Source organism: Epinephelus lanceolatus, chromosome 21 (genome assembly GCF_041903045.1).
Source record: "Epinephelus lanceolatus isolate andai-2023 chromosome 21, ASM4190304v1, whole genome shotgun sequence".
Taxonomy (NCBI): Eukaryota; Metazoa; Chordata; class Actinopteri; order Perciformes; family Serranidae; genus Epinephelus; species Epinephelus lanceolatus.
Window position 1 is genome coordinate 16,645,555 of NC_135754.1, and position 23,867 is coordinate 16,669,421.

Sequence of the window (23,867 nt, forward strand, 5' to 3'; positions counted from 1 at the left end):
GCTGCCACTGAACTACATGTCAGTGTATGTGAAAGGAACACAAGTGGCTAACATTTGCTTCACTCTAATTTCTGCAAAGATGACCACAGAAATTAGCTTTTTAATATTCTAATTATTATTTATTTAGCTTGGTCACATCACTGTTAAAAATTAAAGGTATGCAGCAGTTCTCGCGCCCATATGAAAGGGGTTGCAGTGTTATGGCAGCTCCACTCCACCACACGACGCACAGGGCGCACAGCTGAGAAAGTAGAGCCACAAAACCTGGAACCTGACATTTTTTTTTTAAAAAAAAAATCTCATTGTCCTTTCTTTTTATTTTATTTTACTTTGAGGCGCTGTAGTCCCTTTATATTAAATAACCTGTGATCATTTACACTCAGATAATCAGAAATCCAACCCAGATTCATCCCTGCGTCCTGGGAGCATCCTGCCCCTCCCCTGTAACAAATACCTGGGAACTCTGATAATATGCTTCGACCGGACAGTGTTTACTCCAGCTGTCCATTCAAGGCTTGTGCCGGTCCAAGAATAGCCGCTGCTTGAACAGTCAGTGCTTTAAACGCCCGGCTGCGGAGAAGGAAGTGACATGCTACCTTCCACTCACTACACACACTTGCAGAGATTAGCGCGCAGGCAGCGGTAATCTGGTTTCAGGACCACGGCCAGAGACTCCGGTTGGCCACGAATCCTGTCGAAAGTTGCCTCCATCGCGCCGTGCACCTTTGGAGGCACCAAAAAGTGTGAAGAAGTTCGTTTGGAGGACTTTGGCAAAGTGGGACTGACAATGTTTGCTCGGCTGATTTTTTATAAAGGCAGTTGAAACAGATTAAATCTCAGTGTCGCTGACAAGAGATTCCGTTACACAAGAAATTACAGGTTAAGGAGTCAATTAGGTAAAATCAAGGTGTTTTTTTTTAATGTGTGAGTGAGAAACACGGGGCGGAGGGAGTAGAGGAGAAGGCTGTGCGCTCAATCGGGAGCGCGCAAAGACTGCACATTGGTCGGATCCTGGAGTCGTGAGGATGGAGATCCGGCCGGACAGGTTTAAGGTCGTGGCAGCCAAGACTCTCGGGAAAATATACGGGTATGTAAAGAAATTAACACCCTCTGGGACAAACTGCAACCACTAAATGTTGGAGAGCTGCACGCGTAATTGCCTTAATGTGTTAAAAAGACAGTTAATATTGTGCAATTAAATTAAGATACTACAGTATATAGTTACTGAAAGGTGATTTTAATTAGATTATTTGTCTTACAATGAAGAAAACTTTGCCTTTGAGGATCAAGGTGCCCAGAGGCCTGGATTACTGTGGGTCTGGATGACCTGGCACAACATCTGTCCCTCTATAGCCTGCTGAATCTGCCACATAAGAAACTGGCATACATAATTTATCACTTTATACGCGACTGCAGTCATGCAGCTGATGAAATCAAGTTATTTCAGAGCACACAAATGCTCTGAAATCCTAAATAAGCCTAACAGAGTGTCTCCTTTGTTTCCGAGGAACAAAGAAACAGAATTAAGTTTCATTTTAGGCCCAAAACTGTGCCATCAGTGTAAGATGAAGCGTTGGATCGATAGCTGGATTCATTTCTCCCAGGCTTTTCTGCAGTGCTGTCACATTGTTCAACTGTGGAAGCTTTGTCACAGTTTTATGAGGAGGTTTATCTGGCAATGTGTTTATGTCATGCATGCATGGGTGTTTATTCGTCCAAACTGAGTGAGAGTAACTGTGTTTAGTGTAAAGCAGGCCTCTGAGGTCGCTCTCTGCGCCCTGTTTTCTGTCCACCTGTCATTGGGGGACAGTGAGCTTTTGAGGAACTTCATTAACCCCATCTCCCAAAAAAGGCCTTCAAAATATTCAAAACACAGCAGCAGAACTTGTGAAGATGGACTGAGGGCGGAACAGGGCAGGAAGTCTGTCATTTTTAACATCATGTGGCATTTTAGACCCACAATGGGCAAAGGTTTCAAGCTGAGTTTACGCAAATTTCCATCGCTCCAAGCAGGAGAGGGGAAATAAAAAAGTGTGCCACACCTTTCCCGCTGAGGAAAAAGTGTGTGAGGCTGTCAGGAGTCTGGCCAGTGATGGATATCTGAACGCAAAAAGGTATTGATGGACTCCCTTTTCTTCCTCTCGGGATTTGATGTAGCGTCTAAACACTTAAATCCTCTCCAGAAATAGCCCTCTGCTCGTCCAAGCTGTCGGCCCACGTAAATCCCTGCAGGCCGTACACCTTGGACACCTCTCCCTCTCTCTTCACCTAAGTAGTCCGATAGCTCGTCATCGTGCCCCCTCCTCCTCCTCGGTGCACCTCACAGCCAGGATTAGGCCACTCGACCCACGGCGGCCTATAAGCTTTCATTTCCGCGGAGCGCACGTGCTCTCAGGTGCGCCCTTGGTACCTTCCTGCCGTGCGTAACGCGCACAGGCCCGTTCCCCGGTGCGGTTCTCCGCACGCAACATGCTTAAGGGGCACAGACAAGGAGCTGTATCCATTCAGCACAGAAACCCTTTATTTTATTTTTTATATTACTTATATTCTCATCATTTCTCTTCTGTTAATTCTATTTATTTATTTTTGTTTATGTTTTAATCTATTGAGCTGTGTCCTATTCTTAGCTATGGCTCTTTCCTATTGTATTAAGCTAGACAGTTTATATTTAAATCATCTGAACTCGTCAAGTGTCAAAATATGAGACAAAACAGAAGCACGATTTCATTGAAGTAGAACCTACTCAGTCTCCTGCAGCTATTTATATCAGGGCTGCAACTAACAATCCTTTGGTCTATTTACAATAAGAAAAGGATTAAAAATGGCCATCAAATTTTATTTAAAACCCAAGGTGATGTCATGAAATGTCTTGTTTTGTCCAACCAACAGCCCCAAACCTAAAAATATTCAATTTACTATAAAGTCAAGACAAGGTAAAAGAGCAAAGTTTAAAATCTGGAAACCTTACACAAGACAATGAAAACACTTAAACAAGTAATTGATTATCAAAAAAGTTGCCATCTGATTAATAGATGATTGAATAATTGTTGCAGGTCTAATCAATACATAGGTATTTAAGAATAAATACAGTGCAATTCCTCCCTGTGCTTCAGGCATCTCCTTAAAGGTCCTTAATTTATTGACCTCAAGTATTACTGTTTGAATAACTATGTCTAAAATATGGCTTTTATATTGTTTGCTAGTGATCCTTCACATTCTTTAAATTTTGTGTGACTACAGAGCTCGTGACAGTTCACAGTTGCAGATTAAAGTTCAGCAGGTCCTTAATTCGTAGTAGTGTCGAGGAGCTTTTTAACCTTTCAAACAATCTCCACCTGTTATTTGACACTCTCTTATCCAATCAATGATTCCAAGCTGTTGACTCAACTGTGAACCAAGCTGCTGAGCCGCCCTGACATTTGTCCTTGCTGATGAATTAAGAGATTAACTTGGAGAGAGAACCAGGAATGCTCCTTTGCTGTAGTACAATACCTCGTGCAAATTAAGCTTTCTGACATGCCGTCAGGATTCAAAACTGAGCACTTTTCTTATCAGGTTCAACTGGTTCACAGAGGCGCCCAGATTTTTCCTCATGGTGTGTTGGGTGCAGCAGAGAGAGCGTCAGGTAGCTTGTGAGGATTACAACGGATTTTCTTTAACTCAGGGTCAGTCATGAAAAGTCACTGCAGCAGATACAATAAATGGTAGAGAAAAAAATGTGGGAAAACAGGCATGTGGATTTTGGCTATTGTATTGCAGAGAATGAAAACTCCATGTGGACATCGTCTAGACACTGGGAAATAAATTGGTGTTGAAGAAGAAGGAAATGCTGCGAATTGTGTGCGAGACTGTGCGTGAGTCAGGGGAGTTGAGGATAAAAGGCAGGGTTAAAGATGAAGAGGAGACAGGAGGAATGAAGACAGAAGCCCGCCCAGACAAAAATAGTCCAAGAGAGCCAGAGATATTAATAATTCAAGAGAGAGAACCATTAATACTTGATCAGTGTCGGAGACTGTTAGAACCCCTGCTTACAGTATCTAATCGAGCAATGCATGCCTCATAATTGTGTAGCTGTCATTTACCAGTCTGCTTACTGTTGATGGAGTTTTTAGGCGACTGCTCTGAAAGGGTTCGTTCACAGGAACACAAAGTCCAGTCTTTTTGTCACTTAATAGTTTAGTATCCATGTCATCTTTAAGTCTCCACGGAAAGTACATCTGAGGCCTGAGAGCTGCAATAATGGCTATATAAAGATCAGCCGGTGCTTTTATTTCCCTGGTATTTCAGAATTGTGATTGTCCTCTGCCCTGGTGACTTGATAGAGTGGTGACATTCTGGTTTAGGACAGGGTTCGTTAGGGTTCACAGAGGAACAATGTCTTACACGGCTGAGAATAAACCTCCATTCTGAATTAGTTGAAACAGCCTATATGTGTAGGAAGTCTCTGCACTCTCTCTGCACCTTCAATGATGGCAAAAAAAAAAAGATATTAAAAAGTAATAACTAGAATTACCTCCCCATGGTTGTATGCCTCTGCGCACCAGTCAAGTTTCTGTTATAGTTTACATCTATGTCTCATTAGACTCATATTGACAATGCTTCAAAAATGGATCTTGCTGCAAAGATGCTACATATTCTAAAACATGGATGTGTCACACATGTCTTTCCCCCGGCAGCACAGAAGATCTATACAATCACCACAGTTTCAAGGTGAGCACCCAAAACTAGTGTCACCAATTCAGTATCTGACTAAATGTCTCCCCTTCTGTTCCTGAGTTAAGACGTGGAATAATGGTCAGAAAAATGTTTCTGCAGAACATTATGATGACAGTGAAGTTGACCTTTGACCTTACGGATATAAAATGTCATCACTTCATCATTATAATGAAGTCTTGTCATAATTAGCGTAAGAAATCTTGTTTTATGGCCAAAAACATAGTTTGTAAGGTCACACTGAACTTGACCTTTGACAAAATTCCCTTCAGGTGTTCAGGTGTGAGATCATGTTCATAAGAATGAGACAGGCAAGATCACATCGACCTTGACCTTTGACTGTCAAAATCTAATAAGTTCATTGTTGAATCCAAATAACACTTCTTGAGATCATATTCACAAGAATGATACAGGCAAGGTCACAGTGATCTTGACCTTTCATCCATGACCACAAAAATCTAATCAGGTCACCATTGAATCCAAGTGGATGTTTGTGCCAAATTTGAAGAAATTACATCAAGGTGTTCTTTAGATATTGCATTCATGAGAATGAGATGGATGTCAGGAGACCTTTGACCACTAACCACCAAAATCTACTAACTTCATCATTTAGTCCAAGTGAACGTTTGTGCCATATTTGAAGAAATTCCCTCAAGGCATTCTTTACATATCATATTCACAAGAATGGGACGTACATACATATGTGCACTCGTTCCAAAGTACAGATGGACAGGCAACCCGAAAGCATAATGCCTCTGGGCATTGTTATCACTGGTGCGGAGGCATAAAAATAAATGAATGAAGTAATTATAGATTAAGGAAAATAAGATAGCAAGGGAATTTGCTGGTTTACTGTGAGCTACATCGCAGCAGTTTAAGGTCTAGTGTATTGGATTTAGTAGCATCTAGCAGTGAGGTTGCAGATTGAAACTTCCCCTGTGTGCCAAGTGAGCAGGAGAGCTGAGGTAGCCAACACGAAAAGGCACTATCTAGAGCCAGTGTTTGGTTGGTCCATTTTGGGCCACTGTACAACAAAATGGTGGACTCCATGGAAGAGGACTTATTCCAAATGTAGATATAAACAGGTCATTCTAAGGTAACAAAAACACAAAACTCTTAGTTTCCAGTGCTTATAAACCAATGGAAACATAATTATGAATATTATATACATTTCTTTTAATAAATCCCCCTAAATCTTACTCACTGGACCTTCAAGCTACACTCTATGCATGCTATGAAAATACTGTATTTACATGGCACACCCAGTTCATTCTTACCGTGTTTTTTCATGCAGGCTATATAAACATGGATGACCCGGTGAAAATTATTACTTCAGTACCCAGGTTGGAACTGAGATAAAAGAAGAAACATAGGCAACCAGTCACAAAAATGAATCAAAATGGCTGTCACATTGAGAATAGTTGCTCACCCTCCTGCCCATATTCATATTCATCAACATCCATCCCAATTAGTATGATTGTATGAAAATAAACGTGGTGCATCACTTTAAATGCTGCTGCCACAAGGAGTTAAAAAACAGCATTACCCCCTGTCCTTTTCAAATGATGGTCCAGTGTACCTTGTGCTAAAGCAGACAAGAAGGAACACATTGAAGAACCTTTCCTTAACATTTAGACCAGAAATACCCAACTTGATTCGCACGGGGGCCACTTTTGCAAAATGACAGGAGGCCAGGGGCCACTTCATAAAAAAACATTAATGGTACCTATATATAATAAATTAATTGCCTGTTTTCAATCTTTTGACGTCTGCAGTCCTTACTCATCTTTGTCAAGAGGCAAACCCAGTTGCAGCAGCCCAGCACAGGTCAGGTGTTTGCAGGGTCGCTTCAAGGATTTGAGGACATTCAAGGCTTAGCCCGTACCTCTGTCAGGGGGTCATGGCATCCTCCCCTGGCACTTCTTTTTTTTAACAAGCTCTATTTTGATGATTTTTTAACGACTCTGGTACCTTATTTACATTAAAAAAAAAAAGAAAATCCCAGTGCGGATCATTAACTTTCATCATTAATTTGAAAATTGTTGGCGGGCCATCCGGCACTTTGACTTTTGGGCCATAAGTTGAGTATCATTGATTTAGAGAATATGAACAGCTCTGATTACCGGCTGCCACTTAGATACTCAGTTAGGCACCTTCCTAAGCAAAAAAGACTATTAAACCGCAACCCATGACTGTTGGTCAGTGAATGTTAAGTCTCAACAGGTCCCTGGAGGTTTACACACACACACATACACACACACTCACACCTCCAGTCTCCTGATAAAACATGAACTGGTCACTGCCTCAGTTTGGTTGTCATTAGGATCAGTGTTATGATGCAGAAAAGATTCATTGGGACCATTTACCACACTCATACATAAAACAGCAGATGAAGTATTCAAACATGGCGCCTCATTCAAAGCAATAACAGCTGCTCATCCAGCAAATGTAACCAGAAAAAGGAGTTATCTATTACACCCTACTTTTATGCCTTTGGCTCTGCCGTATCACTCATCGCTGGCTCTGAGTGGTCAACACACAATATCTAGAAACGGCTCTCATTGGCTTTAAAGGTGATATACTCAACACTTTGAGTCTTGGCTGGAATTGATATGGTGCCAGCAAGCAGTGTTGCAATAACGGTGCTAACAGCACTAACTGTGGCAACAGTGCTGGCAAGGCCGTAACTACCATTGAGGACACCGAGGTCATGACCTCGGTATTTTTTCCCGACCTAAATGAATGAATAAAATGAAAATAAAAATAAACCATTTCATTTGTGCGGTGAAAGTACGTGGGAGGACCGATGCAAGGTGATTGAGTGACTCTCTCTTCTCTATAATAACAATTATTTAAAAAAGAAAATTCTGGTACTCTTGTTTGATTGACGCAGCTTTCATACAGCTTTGCACACACATTATTCTTAGATGGTTGTAGACAGTTGTGCCTTTGGCTATTTTGCATCAAAATTGTCAAACAGCGCAGTAATACACTGTCCTTGGCAGCTGGATTTACCATAAAACACTCAGATCATGTTGTTAAACTTCAGTGTGTTGTTTCTGAGGAAGTAATACATATCTGTCAGTTTCCATATGATGTAAATCTCACATATAGTATTCAGTCAATGCTACAGTACAGAATTTCAACTCAACCATGATGAATGTTCACAGTGGCCACTGTGGGAACATTGTTATTAACAGTGCACCCAAGTGGCTCAGTCAACTATGAATCATAATGCACTTAAATGTGGCTCACTTCTCGCCCAGGATCCCTGTCCCATTTTATCTTCTTCTGTCCTGTACAACCAGCTGTCAAGTAACACAGTCTATAAAACACACCTCCATCCCCCAAACTTAGCGTCATTCATGCTCTGCACTGTTGTTTGTTTTATTTTAGCTCAAAGATATGAAGATATGTACTCTCGTGCTCCGTACACATTTCTCGACAATGATTGTAAAATAACATTTACCAGACAAAGGCAATATTTGCTTTTAACTTTTCTATGTAGGTATGAAAACCTAAATATGTATAATAAATAACACTGTGATATAACAGGGGCTCTGTGCTCCTTCAACTGGACCTGCAGTGCTTGGGTCTGATCTGAGAACTCAGCATTGCACATGTTTAATAGATGATCTGCTGAGTTTAGATACATATTTGATGCCTGTTAGACTGGAGGCTGGCAGAGGTCACATATTCTCAGGGTTTCTCAGCAAGCCATAAGAATATAGGTTATAGACAGGTGCAGAACAAGAGCAGAGCAGTTAACCTTGTTTGGAAGGAGAAAAGAAGCAGGGATGCACCAGGCTGAGACATGTTTTTTGACACACTGTATTCCTTAGTGTCTGCCAGTTCTGTCAGGAGATGAGTCCCTGCAACAGAAAAACAGCCAATATATTAACACCTTGAGAAGACAGGATAAGTCAAAGTTATGTCAGCAAGCTCCAGTTGTTGTAGGCTGACAGATAACTGCTGACTGTCTCCTGTTAAAATGCCAGAATTAACAGCCGAATTGACAGCAAGAAAGATTGTCTGAACATCTTTATCAAGCCAAGCTGTCAGTCTACAAGCCCCTCAGAACAGCATCAGTTTTTACAGCAGCAACCTGAGTATAGGAAACCTCTGACTGACTGATTGTTAGGACATGCAAGAGTAAACTAAATGTAAAGAATTTTCTTTTTGAGTGGTCATTAACTGTTATAATTGATGTGTTATTTCCTGGCACTTGAAACATTTTTAAATAGCTGTAGTCTGGTGTGTTTTAATGTGTAATATCAAGGTTGTTTCTGTGGCAAGCTATTTTGATAGGGAAAGGGATGTTACACAACGTTGTAAAGGGATGTTTCAACCAAAGAGTGTATATAAAGACGAAGACATGACAGCTTCCCCAAAAGTGAAGCCAAAACATCTTGATTGTCCCCTGGTGGCTGGCAGCAGTATAGGTCATAAACCCCACCCCCTCTATGTTAGCAGAAAGTACACGTCAAATACATTTTTTCAAAGATGGTGTCTGACATTTTAGGTAGTTCTTATTATGCTGATCATGTTCAAGTGCTCATTTTTATTCTAAGTTTAGTTTTAATTATATAGTGAGATGAGTGAATTTAACATGGGCAAATATTTGCCTCCCATTCACTTCTATTCAGTGTGAGTGAAGGAGGGAATACAACATTCACTTCCTGTGGCAGAACAAATTCGCATCTTCGCATTGCATGGAGTTCAACTTTGGTGAACTTTTGCCAGGGAAGTTGTTGCCTCAACTAATAGCAAAGGATTATTGATGAAGGAGACACTGATTGTTGCCAATATTGTTTAACCAGCTGATATTGTGTGATATTTTCCCATATATAATGCAAACTGCCCAATGTGAGACATGCTGCCTGCCTGGCAGTGAGTCAGGCATGGAACACAAGAAAATAGAAAATGTAAAAAAATAGCATCATATTTCACTGAATTAATTAGTAAGCTAGCTAACATTAGCTAGCAAGCTAGCTTTCTGTGTGCTTCGCATCCAGCACTGCCCACATTCAGCACAAATATTGCCTTGGCAGTTGCTGGTCGCTCCCATGCATTCACCTGTGTGATTATAACCTTAAAAAAGGGGTGTGACTTCATGATTGACAGCTCTGTGTGGTGTGCTCACAATCAGTGGTGTTGCTTGTAATTGGGTTGGACAGCTCCACTTCTCAATTGCTACTGTGCAGACTGGCTCCAAATGATGTAACCAGCGCAAGATGGCAACGCCTGCATCTAGGATACTTTTGCTCCCTTTTTGTACAGTGGGAAGAAGTGGAGATGAAGCTGACAGAGGAGATATACAAATATTTTGGCTTCAAAGTTTAACTATTAAAAAAAAAGCATTTTTAAGGAAACAAATTCAATAACACTTTCTTTTTTTTTTAACCATTTAGTGGACGTACATTTCTATTACAGGACCAACCAAATGACTAAATCTATATTATATTTTCCATTCACCTTTTGGGCATTTTTCAATCGTTTCTTCACAGAGCTCTTGAGAAAAAGCAGGAAAATGGTGAAACCATTGAGCTGTCGGCAGAGGGCCGGCCGGAGCTGGTGGAGGAGAAGGAGATGCCCGTGGTGGACTGCACGTGCTTCGGTCTGCCCAGGCGCTACATCATCGCCATCCTCTCTGGCATCGGCTTCTGCATCTCCTTTGGTATCCGATGTAACTTGGGCGTGGCCATTGTCAGCATGGTCAACAGCCACACCATCTTCAGAGACAACAAGGAGGTCATAGTGGTGAGTGGCGACAGATGAGGTGGGAAGTCTACAACAGCAAGGCAATAATAAATATTGTGTTTCTAGATAACACATTAATTCTACTGTATATGATGCAATTACTGACATGTTGCGCTTCCAACTTTGCCTGGAAAGGGTCCGTTCCCGTTTTAAGTGAGATCCAATAAGAAATGTTTTTCCAAGTTTGCCGTGTCAAAACAAATCTTTGTTGGTGGTAGAAATTCGAGATGTACCGATACCACTTTTTCCTTCCCGATACCGATTCCGATCCCTGAACCTTAGGTATCTGCCGATACCGAGTACCAATCCGATACCAGTGCGTAAAATAACAATGGATGGGATATGAATTGTTGTATGTCTCAACTCCTAAAACTCTATGTAAAATATTAAGAAATAAATACATAATACTTTTTTTTTATTAGTATTATCCAGTGTTGACACAGATCAAGACACAGGTTAAAGTGCAGCCACACAATTTGGTAAAAAAGACATTTTAAAGGCTGCAGTAGAATGATTTTTAAACTCTGCTCCGTTTCGTTTGCCTGTAGTGTGCGTATGCGTAATGACGTGAGGCATTACATGATATCGGATTGGTCATAGGCTGTACTTGCCGATACCCGATACCGCATTTTAGGCAGTATCTGAGGCATTTCCGATACTGGTATCGGTATCGGTACAACTCTAGTAGAAATGGAAATGGCCACATCAAACAAATGAGTGGGTCATCTTAAAGAAATACCTAACCCACAAAATGATGATGTGTTTATCAATAACTCACCCTGTGTTACGTTGAATTTGTGATGAAAACTCTCTTTTTTCTTGTGAACGAAGAATCCAAAAATAGTGAACAGTCTTGGTGATTTGAAATAAAGGATGCATTTAACAACAGCAAAACTATATCAAAACATCTGTTTACAAACTCTCACACAACTCATCCAATTTTCATTCATCCAGTCACACTCAATGCTTCCCAAACATTTTTGCTGAAACCTTACTATTTAAAACACATTGCCCTGAGTGGAGTTCAAATGCACACACATGCCCAGATGAGCTCTTCATCTGTGCATGAGACTTTTTATGCGGAAGTGTTTTAAAAAGCAAGGTTTTAGTGAAAATGCATGTGTTTGGTAAGTACTGAGCATACTGCTAGATAAATGAGACTTGGGTTATACTGCATGAGTTGCATTACAGTTTGTAAATGGATGTTTTGATATAGTGTTGCTGTTGTTTAACACGGTCCTAGTTTACTTTAATTTCTGAAGAATGTTCACCTTTTTTAATCTCCATTTATCATGGAGGCTCTGGGAAAAAACAAAGTTTTCTTCATGCATTCAAAGTAACGCGGGAAGTTCTTTATATATAAATGGTCATTTTGTGGGTGAGGTATTCTGTTAAAGCCACAGTGTGTAGGAATTTCTCCCTCAAACAGATGGCGCACTCTAGCGCCTCATTGTTTCAAACACGTATTGCAACAACTGTAGCCGCTGTGTACCAAAAAGCTATGATAACACTGATGAAACCATGTCATCTGATACTACATGGAGCATTCATTCAGGCCCCTACACAGACACACGTGACGTGAGTTGACAAACCCCCTCCTCACCATGCTGGCTGTGTTTACAACGTAAGACTGATGGGGCGGATGTAAATTGAAACAAACCAATCACGTCTTGTCCTTTGACAACTGACAAGTGGCTCAACCTCACACACCTCATCCCTCTCCTCACATTACTGCGCCGCTAACAGCTGTTAGTGGCCAGCGGCACTACTGCCACATAACAAAGTCCCACTCTTTGAGCATAATGCAGGATCATGTATTATGCAGCATCACGGGAGACGGAATCCTCGTCGCCAAGAAAGTGCAAAAGGGAATCAAAAAGGCAGCGTGACTGGCGAATTAAAAAAACAAGGGTCAGCATTGGGGTAGCCTTTCCCAGGTGGAGAGAGCTGCTGAAGGAGAAAGGTAATACAATCACAGGCCAGCGCTAACAGCGGCTAACAGCGGCTAACAGCGGCTAACAGCTAACAGCGGCGCAGTGATGCGAGGAGAGGGATGAGGCTGTTAGCGACTGGCCACTAACAGCGGCTAACAGCCAACAGCGGCGCTGGCCTGTGATTGCATTACCATTCTCCCTCAGTAGCTCTCTCTACCTGGGAAAGGCTACCCCGATGTGGGCCTTCGTTTTTTTAATTCGCCGGTCACGCTGCCTTTTCTATTCCCTTTTGCGCTTTCTTGGCGACAAGGATTCCGTCTCCCATGATGCTATATATGCATGATCCTGCATTATGCTCAAAGAATGAGACTTTGTTTCAAATTTGCCAGGGTAGTAGCGAAGCGCCTCTTGCTCCTCTCCTTCGGCTCCTCAGTCACGCAGTGCTGGCCTGGCTCTCAACGAAAACGCCGAAGGCGGTGCTGTATGTCCCTTGCTGGCGGGTGTATTCTCAAGATGGCGAAACGTAATGGAAGCCCACAGACGACTTACCCACACAATGTACAAACAAATCCAAAATTCTCCTTTTACGAGAATAAGTCAGATTATTGGTGGAGGTAATAGTACACCAGTGATGACATATTTATGAATGCAGACATCAATTTTTGCCAATAAACAACTGAAAATGTTACACAATGTCCCTTTAAAGTCTGTAAGTTAATGTTAAAGTCAGTGGGGTGAGTCACCTCTGGTTAAAGGTCTGACACAGCTAAGTGATGTGAAGGAATATTGATAAGTCAGTGGTCAAGCATATGCCCTAGGGGGACCAGTAATCAATCCCATCAGCTCCCTTGTTATGATTGTTCTTCCTTTCGCTGTTCCACTCTGGTAGATTAAATATCACACCTTGATATATTTTGCTTCAGCAATCAAACTCTGATTCGAGTATATGTGCAGACTTATAACTGTTTGTCTCCCTGTGTCCCATCAGAAAGCTCAGTTTGACTGGGATCCAGAAACAGTGGGAATGATCCACGGGTCCTTCTTCTGGGGATACATTGTAACCCAAATCCCAGGAGGGTTTATCTGTCAGAAGTTTGCAGCAAACAGGTCTGGTAATCCACAAATTATAATACGCAAGGGGTAACTGCACATCATTTTATACATGCTGAATGTGTCTTCCTGTCTTTATCCTTTCCCCCTCCAGAGTGTTTGGCTTTGCTATAGTGGCCACGTCTTGCCTGAATATGCTCATCCCCTCAGCAGCACGGATACACTTTGGCTGTGTAATCATTGTCAGGATATTTCAAGGACTTGTGGAGGTGCTTGACTCTTAGGTTGCTCTTAAATACAAGAAATGGATGGCAAGATGATATTCTCTTTACATTTTATTTCAAACATTTAACTTAATGTAATTTCTACCCTATCCTGCAGGGGGTTTCATATCCAGCCTGTCATGGTATTTGGGCAAAATGGGCGCCACCTCTTGAAAGAAGTCGCTTGGCCACGACAGCCTTTTGTGGTGAGTCCATTATCACTGCAGTTGTTTTACTCTGTGTTTAAACAATGGATGTTTAAAGAGACATCTCTGTGATGTACCCAAGCAATTAGTCAATTAATCAATTTGCTTGTTTAAAGAACAGTATTCTGCAACTGTTTTCCAAATAAAAATAACACACTTTTCTAGGTTCCAGCCTCTGCTTTTTCTTTGTCATACATAACTGTAAATAAAATATCTTTGGGTTTTGGGCTGCAACTTTTTACCATTTTTTTAGACTAAACAATTAAGTGACAAAATAAGAGGCAGATTGATTTAAATCAATTTAAATTGCAGCCCTGAACAAAATCTTTCTCTTCTTTTTAAGGTTCTTATGCTGGTGCTGTGATTGCCATGCCATTAGCTGGAATCCTAGTCCAGTACTCAGGATGGTCATCAGTTTTCTACGTCTACGGTAAGAGAACTTGAACTTTAGGCTGGAGGTAAACAAAATCAAAGAGAGAGAGACTATACACTGGGGCTTCTTTCTTCATACTGGACTATAACTTGGGAAGCTACACAGTGTCGTCATAAGGACTGGCTATCAGTACTCCTTACCTTTAAGCTATCAACTGAAAAAGCCAGTACCAGGTGGTATTGAAACTTCTCCAATCAAGCAATACCTGCTTTTGATCTGCAAACTTTCTGTTGCTGCTCTCTCCGGAGCTGCTTTTCTCCTGGCTAACGGTCATATATATATATATATATATATATATATATATATATAAATGTGTTAAACCTGGGTTAGCAAGCACTTCTCCTTTTCCAAGATAATCCATCCATCCAAGGTGTGGCATATCAACATGCTAATTAAAAAGCATGGTTATCTTGGGATGGTATCGATAAAAGGCCACTCTCAAGTGTGCTGTTTTATTAAAAAAAAAAAAAAAAAAAGACTCTCATGTAGTGCGACACAGAGGTGATCAGGTCATTGATTGTGGCCTGTGGGATGTTGGCCCACTCTTCTTCAATGGCTGTGTGAAGTTGCTGGATATTGGAAAGAACTGGAACACGCTGTCGTACACACAATCCAGAGCTTTCCAAAACACGCTAAATGGGTGATGTGTCACATGTGTAAGCAGGTCATGTAAGAAATGGGATGTTTTCAGCTTCCACAAGTTGTGCCCTTACATCATGGGGCCGTGCACTATCATGCTATAACATAAGATCATGGCAGCAGATGAATGACATGACAATGGGCCTCAGGATCTCATCACAGTATCTCTGTGCATTCAAACTGCCATCAATAAAATGCACCTGTGTTTGCTGTCTGTAGCTTAAGCCCCATAGCCCCACCTTTACAATGGGGCACTCTGTTCACAACATTAGCAAACTGCTCGCCTGCACAATGCTAACAAATATGCCGGACACCATCGACAGTGAGTATTTGCCCACTCAAGTTGGTTACAATGACAAACTGTATAAGGTCAGGAGGACCCTGGTGAGGATGTCGAGGATGCAGATAAGCTTCCGTGAGACTGTCTCTGAAACTTTGTGCAAATCAATTGCTGCATCAGCTGTTCAAGTGGCTGTATCTCAGATGATCTTGCAAGTAAAGAGCTGGTGTGGTCACATGTGGTCTGTGGTTGTGAGGCGGGGCGGATGTTCTGCCAAATTCAAGGAAAGGACACTAGAGACAACTGATGGTAGTGAAATGAACATTCGGTTAATGGGCCACAGCTCTGGTGGACATTCCTGCAGTCAGCATGCCAATGGCACACTCCCTCAAAACTTCTGACATCTGTGGCACTGTGTTGTGATCACACTTTGAATTTTAGAGTGGCCTTTTATTGTGACCATCCCAAGGCACACCTGTGTAGTAATGATGCTGTTAAATCAGCATGTTGATATGCCACACCTGTCAGGTGGATGGATTATCTTGGAAAAGGAGAAGTGCTCTCCAACACAAATTTGAACACATGTACAACCAAAATTTGACAGATATATATCTACTGAGTGTATAAAATAATAATAATTATTAATTAATTAGTAATTAATTAATAATTTAATTTAAAACTGTGAAAAACAGGAGCAAAAACAAAAGTGTTGCGTTTAAGTTTTTGTTCAGTGTATATCAAAAGATGGAATTTCAATAGTTGTGTAGACACTCTGATCACTGTGCACAACATACAGTAACACACTAAATGCTGACACATACTGAAACTGCAAGGCTGAGAAAACAAGAAAGGCCAGCTCCATATGAGAGCCAGAAAAAAAAAAGAAAAAACATCAACCGTTAAGTACAAATTCAACATTTAATCCTGTTTCGTACCGAGGCAGCAGCTACAGTCAAGGTGTCTACTTTGCAGCTTGTTCTCTCTGACCTCTCTTTCCAGTTTTGACACTTACATTACTCCTTCTCTTTTCCCTGCCTGCCTGCCTTCCTCCCTCCCAGGAAGTTTTGGGATCATGTGGTATTGCTTCTGGATCCTGGTGTCCTATGAAAGTCCAGCAGCTCATCCCACCATCACTGAGGAGGAGCAGAAATATATTGAGGAAAGCATTGGCGAGTCGGCCCAACATACAGTAACGGTCAGTGCATGCTGTAAATTTCTGTATGACATCACACTGGCTGATGTTAATCTGAAGAATTTGCAATATTACTCTTTTTGCTTTTGTAAAATGTTAAGACAAGGACAAGTAGATTTGAACAAAGACAGGAGAGATAGTAAACAAGCAATGTGGTAAGAAGGAACTAAGCTTTGTCGGAAAAAAAACCCACGGTGCAGTGAGGCCTGTGGTGAGCTGCAGTGCAAGATCTATGAAAAGCTGCTGTGGTCACCCTGAGCTACGGCCTTTTGATTGTGCGGCAAAGTGTAGTCAAATAATTTAACTTTTAGTGTTATATTGGGGCCAGAGAATACCTGCAGTCACTCCTGCAGTCCTCTGACTTCTGAGACTATGTTTTCCTATGTTACAAAGAATTATCTTCCCGCCTGAAACACATGAACATGAAAGATGTGGCGAGCTGGAGCCACACTTTATCGCTGCTTGGTGTCAGACGTCATCATGAGCTGATGCTAATAATAGCAGAGTAGAAAAATGTTAGTGGTAACCTCTGCTCATTTGTGTCTGCACTCATACATTCAAGTAAAACTACCCCCACCCCCAGGTTCAGAATTTCACTACAAAATTAGTGAGATAAGTAAAACATTTTTCTGTGTTACAGAAATTCAACACACCGTGGAGGTCCTTCTTCACGTCCATGCCAGTGTACGCCATCATCGTGGCTAATTTCTGCAGAAGCTGGACTTTCTATTTGCTTCTCATCAGCCAGCCTGCATACTTCGAGGAGGTGTTTGGTTTCGAGATTAGCAAGGTAACAGAAACTACATGTGGTTATGTGTGGTGTACTACACCAGACAAAAGTTTCCATGCAAGTACGATAACATGATATTGCTAAAGAAAGTCAAAGCTTTAGAGCATCTGCTTTCCAGGTTTATTCCAGTCTATCCCTAATGGCGTCAAACCTGTTACATAAAAATATAACTTTTCTCTCTCATCTAGGTGGGCATAGTTTCTGCACTTCCCCACCTCGTCATGACCATCATCGTGCCCATAGGCGGCCAGATTGCTGACTATCTGCGCTCCAATCAAATCATGACCACTACTAATGTCAGGAAACTTATGAACTGTGGAGGTAAGAAAGAGCTAAAACAAAGGGAAGGCATAGATGTAGTATGTGAGTTGCTGTGCCCATAATAGTGGGTCAAGACATCAAAACTGTAGTCATATTAATACACACATTTGCAGCCTTCTCTAGATAAATTAGAAGTCTTTCTAAGTGTTATATTTTAAGTCAGATGTCAGGCTCTGTCACATGAACCTGAAAAACTGCACAATAACTCATTGGCTGATTACTGTGTTGACTACAGTATTTAGTCAGCTGTGGTGAGAAAACATTTGTTTCATAAGGGAAATGATGACTCACTCTAATGCAGAAGCTCTGCCTCTGTCTGCTATTTTTGAACTACAGAGAGAAATTGATAGCAAAGTGAAATGGAGAAGCATACAGGGTACATATCACTTTGTGGGAAGCGCTTGTGACTAGTGAAACCTGACGTTGCAGCTCAGTCAACGGCATTTTATGAAAAGGAAGAGGAGAAAGACGTGATGAAAAATGGCCTCGAGACCTAAATAAGGATCTTGTACACACTAAACACATTCTTTGTTTCTATTGTTTCACTTGTCTACATCAGGGTTTGGGATGGAGGCAACCCTGCTGCTAGTGGTGGGATTCTCGCATACAAAAGGTGTTGCCATTACATTCCTGGTCCTGGCTGTGGGGTTCTCTGGCTTTGCCATTTCAGGTGAATTTTTTTTTTTTTAAAAAAAACAACTGTTCAGTACACATTTTGTTGCATCAACACTGACATCAATATCCATAACTTTAAAACCTTTGCCCTCATATATTAAATATATATATTAAATTAAATAGGTAAAGCTGACAAATATGAGTATTTACTACCACTTACATGCATTAATTGTATTTATCCTAACTCATAAGGTTTCAATGTCAACCACCTGGACATTGCACCGCGCTATGCTAGTATCCTCATGGGTATCTCCAATGGTGTGGGCACTTTGTCTGGTATGGTTTGCCCACTTATAGTTGGTGCCATGACGAAGCATAAGGTGAGAACTTGTATTGTAAAATACACGCTCAAACACATTTCTGTTCTTATTCTGTGTTTTTGTTTTTACCATGGATAATTTCATGTTGCATGTCCTCAAGTGAACTTCCAGTTGATTTAGGTCATAGACAGTGTTTCCAAAACAGCAGCAGAGGTGTCAATTTTACCAGTCTGCACGTCCAATAGTCATACAGGGAGAAATTTATCACTTACATTGAGAGGGACAATGGTAGCTTTGCCTGTCAGTTTTACTATAAAGATTTAAAAATGATGATATGATTTTTTCCTGGTGTTTGTATCAAACAAGCATGTTCCCTAAAGTCTGGAATATAGATATTGCTCTTGGTCATATTGCAATCATAATTATATTCGATTAATTGTGCAGCACTAGTTTAAGCATTAAGTTTAATGGACTGATGTAAAAGGTTTCTAGAGTTTAAAGGGATAGTGCACCCAAAAATTAAAATTCAGCCATTATCTACTCACCCATATGCCAACGGAGGCCCTGGTGAAGTTTTAGAGTCCTCACATCCCTTGCAGAGATCGGCAGGTGGAGCGGCTAGCATACCTAATGGCTGATGGCGCCCCAGACTAACATCCAAGAACACAAAATTGAATCCACAGAGTACCTCCATACTGCTCATCCATAGTGATCCAAGTGTGCTGCAGCTGCGACATAAAAAGTTGTTTCGAAAAACGTCATATGAACTCTGTTTTTAGCCTCACTGCTTCTCTGACTGCTTCTCTGTGCTCCGCATTCACGTGTGCGCGCTCAGAGTGATCTCTGAAGAGCAGCAGTCTCGTCAGTACTGATGTCCAGATTCTCAAGTGAAGGCATCGCCAATTCCCAGTCTGAGCAGCAAAGACTTTCCTCATCCAATGGCATTGCTTTGCATTTGAAACAACTACACCACCAGGTTTCCAGTGCTCGGCTCCGGTATTCTGCGGCTGGCTGAGGCTCATGAGCTGCGGCGGCTGCTTCCTCCAGTAGCCTGAGTTCCGTGCGTATACTCGGGCTCAAACAAATAGGGCTCAACAAAGAAATGCTGTTTCTCCTCAGTTTCAAAGTCTTCAGACATGTTGGGTTGTCCTTTGCTAAAAGACCGTAGTGCAAATTATCTTTTAGCTCTGTGGTTATCGTTGTCTCTCCCTGCGGTGCACGTGTCACGTGATGTAAACACGGGTGAGCAAAGCTCATGCTTTCGCTGGTCTCACGCAGGCGCGCACACGTGAGCGTGGAGCACAGAAGTAGTCAGAGCTACAGGCTACAGTGAGGCTAAAAACAGAGTTCATATGACGTTTTTTGAAACAACTTTTTATGTCGCAGCTGCAGCACACTTGGATCACTATGGATGAGCAGTATGGAGGTACTCTGTGGATTCAATTTTGTGTTCTTGGACGTTAGTCTGGGGCGCCGTCTACCATTAGGTGTGCTAGCCGCTCCACCCGCCGATCTCCGCAAGGGATGTGAGGACTCTAAAACTTCACCAGGTCCTCCGTCGGCATATGGGTGAGTAGATAATGGCTGAATTTTCATTTTGGGGTGCACTATCCCTTTAAGCATGTTCATGGAACACAATACATGTGCAAGCCTCCCTTTAACTGGTTTGATGTGTTTAACTACTATAAAAATATATTTTTTTATGCTTATAATCTCTCTTCCCCTTTCTTTCCTTAATCCCCCCTTTCATAGACACGGGAAGAGTGGCAAGGGGTGTTTCTTATCGCCTCGCTTGTTCATTATGGAGGTGTTATATTTTATGGTGTGTATATTTCCTTCTTAATTTCCCCTAATTCTTCTAGAGCATTAGGGTGTTCAAATCTGCAAAAATCTGTACATTGTTTTCATGCAGTCTTCTGTAGATTGGTTGTCATAAGTCTGAATACTGCACAAAAACTCTGTATCTTAGGGATTATCTTGTTTCTGGGCTGCAGGCATCTTTGCATCTGGAGAAAAGCAAGCTTGGGCAGAGCCGGAGCAGCTGAGTGATGAAAAATGTGGCATCCTGGATGAGGATGAGCTTGCAAACGAGACGGAGGAGCTGTATCGCACAAGTGGCGGGGCAGGCTACGGAGCCATGAACCAGGGAACGGATCCCAATGGAGCTGGAGGCATGGGAGGAGGAGGCTGGGTCTCAGATTGGGACAAAACTGAGGAGTATGTCCAACCAGCCGGAACCAATAATTACCTGTATGGAGGAGAGGGGGACCGAGAGTTAACATAAAACCAGCAGATCTTCTGCACATAGCCTTTACTGAGGCAGAAACATTACATCAACAGCGTGAAGTTTCACCCCATGGCATGAAGAACTTTGAAAGTGTGGATTTAAAATCGAATGCGGGAGGGGACCACTTTCAGCAAGTCTGACTGTATTATCACTACTGAACTGATTTCAAAGAGACTCCTCAGTGGAGGTGATGACATTAGTAAAATGTGTAAAATGTGTATTTGTGTGTGCAATTGTGTACCTTGTCTGACAGACAATCTAAGTAAGAGTGTTTTAGGCCTGGTGTGGCTTTTGTTGATGTTTATTCACTGTAATAATTGTAGAAATTTATATATTATCTGACAGTATTTCATTTGTATGCCTCTCACTTATATTTGAATCATTACAAATCTTTAGGCACACACTGGTCAAATGCGCACCCCTGTTGCTGCGTGAAAACCTGTTGAGTTTGATGAATTGGTTTTTAAAAAGTTTCCACTTAAGTTAAAAAGGAGAATCACCAAAACCGGACCTACAAGGTTTTCACAATGTTATAAAAGCTTTTTTTCCTCTCTAAAAGTAATGTTAAGTTTTGTCCTTAATGTGCACACTTTAAAGAAAAAGCCTGTTACTTGTGCCAATACAACAAAATATTTTGCTCTGTAGTATTGGTTTATTCATCCACAAAGAAAATAATTGAACACCTGCACATATTACTGTACACAGCTTTCTGTGAAGTCTAAATAGCCCATGCTCATATTTTTAGATGCAGCATTTTGATTCCCGTGTGCAGAAATGTTTTATGTACTAGGCCTCGAACCTGTCTGCCTGCCGATAAACCGGGGAATAACAATGCCTCATATAGGACGGGAAGGAATGTAATATGCAGGGTAGTTCAGAGACACTTTTGTCAGGTCACTTTGAGAGTGTTTTCTTCAAAATCAAATATCATAATTTTGGTAAATATGCTTTTCTTGTAATATATGCTTCATTGATGTTATTCTGTTATGTTAGTGTTGTGTTCAGGCATTTCATGCTCATCCGGACAAGCACTTTGCTGTCAGTATACAACCTAAGACCCCCCACACATGCCAGTCTCTGCTGTTTGTCGCAATGTCAAGGCACAAAAAACACACAGCCAAGACTGTAGTGTGGTGCCAGTTATGTAACATATGACAAAATTAAAAACTGTGCAAATAAAATGAGAATGTTAGTCCCATGGAGCCACCATGTAGATCTGAGTCAATCTCAGTAACAGGTGAACTTGCTTTATTTATTAGTGCTGCAAGCTTATGCTATAATCAGTAAATAAAAGACCAGTTAAAAGGCTGATAATGGACAACAAAACAATGACACTTCACTGTACATGAGCAATTTGTTTTACATTTGTTAGTAGATATTTTAATGTATCTAGCAAGCTCCAAAATGAAGGTTTAAGATAGAAAAATATCAATTTTAGATCATGGAGTTCTCCAATAGACTAATTATTAAATTTTAGGGTTTTTACTATTTTTGTCATTTTTCATTCATTTCTTGTTAAATGTTTTGTTCTGTATTGTAAACCACAACTGTATCTGTAAAAATCATGTACATGTGGAATTTATTGTATAATAAAACCTAGAGGTGATAATTCCTTTACAATAATTATAGATATACTTGGCAGTTTATGCTAATGCATTACTCTCATTTTTATGCTTTAATGTTTGGTATTAGGTGGTGCATAAACTGTCTGGATAAAAAGCAGATGATTACAGGTGTCACATTGAATCGGCTTTTTTTTTTTTAATTACAGCACCTGATTTACCTTGATAGAGCCAATTTTCCAAGGCTTCATGCATGATTCAGGCACCACTAATGCAGATCTTTAAACCTTTGGATACAGTGGTTTCATGTTACTCATAATGCTGTCCTCCTGTCCAGACAGGATATCGATCATTGAGCTAAAGTATAAGAGCATGGAAATGAAAAATAGATTTTGATAGCACTACCAGAACAGGGAACTGACTAGTTTTCCTCAGCCATTAAGAAGCACTGAGGCTCTGAGATTCACCCTCACTGTCCTGCTCTGCTCTCTAAAATCAACAGGATTATCCTGCAGTGAGAGACGTGGAGTTACCTTGATGTAACTCCACTTCTTTTAAAAGGCTTTGCTATTGGTTTACCTCATTGAGGCTCTGACTCAGCACCGTGAGAGTGATCTTTGTACCCCCTGTCCAATCAGGAGGTAGCAACCACACACCATGAAATACCAGAGCACCTGCTGTTCAACTCCCTTTTGAATTCAGCAACTGGAATAACACAGGGGCCAGCTGGGCCTGGAGCTGGAGAGCTACGCACAGTCATAGAGTGACATGTAGGTAAATGCTATTTTTACTTTGTACATGCTACACCCACTAACAGACTTTGCTTCTGGGAATCACCTGAGGGGAAAGGCATTAGAGATGTGATATACTTCCTGCTGGGCCCAAATCTGATCACAAACAATCCAGACCCAAATGCTGAATGGGTTAAAGACATCTAGCGGACCCGCTTAGGGGACCAACCACTTGCCTCCATAGAAGTTACATCCAAGCACTGTGCGCTCTTGTTGGAGTGTGCCCACCTGAGGAGCGTGACACTTTGCTTCATAGTCCCAGTCTGAGACTGGCTGAGGTGAGCTTGGTGGGGAACGGGTGAGCCCCAAAAGGTGAAGTCACTCTTGGCTATAACTGGAATCCGGAGCTTGTGTTGTTTGTTGAGGTTTGGGTATAGCCTCAACCATGCAAACCAATCGCTGAAGGTTTCCCATACAGTAAACACAAAGTGCACTGCCAAGGCACCTGGTGGCCCCAGCCAAGGCAACAGAGGTAGGCGTTATGATTGGAGAAAAAACTCATCAACACTTGAGCGCTGCTGGATATTGGGAGTGTAGATCTATGCTCTAAGGTGGTCAAGTGAAAAAGACAGTGAGTGCGCTGGTGCTTTATAGCATGTGGTTTCTACTTCCTGAATGTTTGGTACGTGCAAATTTGTCTCAGGATGCCAAGGTAGAGTCTCAGCCCAAGTCTCGATGGGTTACACTAAGCAAAGCCTATTAGAGGGTGTA

At 41.5% G+C, this 23,867-nt stretch overlaps 1 protein-coding gene across 1 annotated transcript; it reads left to right on the forward strand.

The window, feature by feature from the left end:
- The first annotated feature begins 485 nt into the window (after positions 1-485).
- Positions 486-22,426, forward strand: LOC117246752 (vesicular glutamate transporter 1-like). Its single transcript, XM_033610699.2, has 13 exons — positions 486-1,087; positions 10,221-10,473; positions 13,396-13,514; positions 13,612-13,726; positions 13,839-13,926; positions 14,270-14,356; positions 16,337-16,473; positions 17,111-17,260; positions 17,449-17,581; positions 18,141-18,251; positions 18,449-18,576; positions 20,269-20,338; positions 20,511-22,426. Exons 1-13 carry the CDS (start codon positions 1,026-1,028, stop codon positions 20,798-20,800), a joined length of 1,743 nt encoding a protein of 580 aa, XP_033466590.1. The 5' UTR covers positions 486-1,025; the 3' UTR covers positions 20,801-22,426.
- Positions 22,427-23,867: the final 1,441 nt, after the last annotated feature.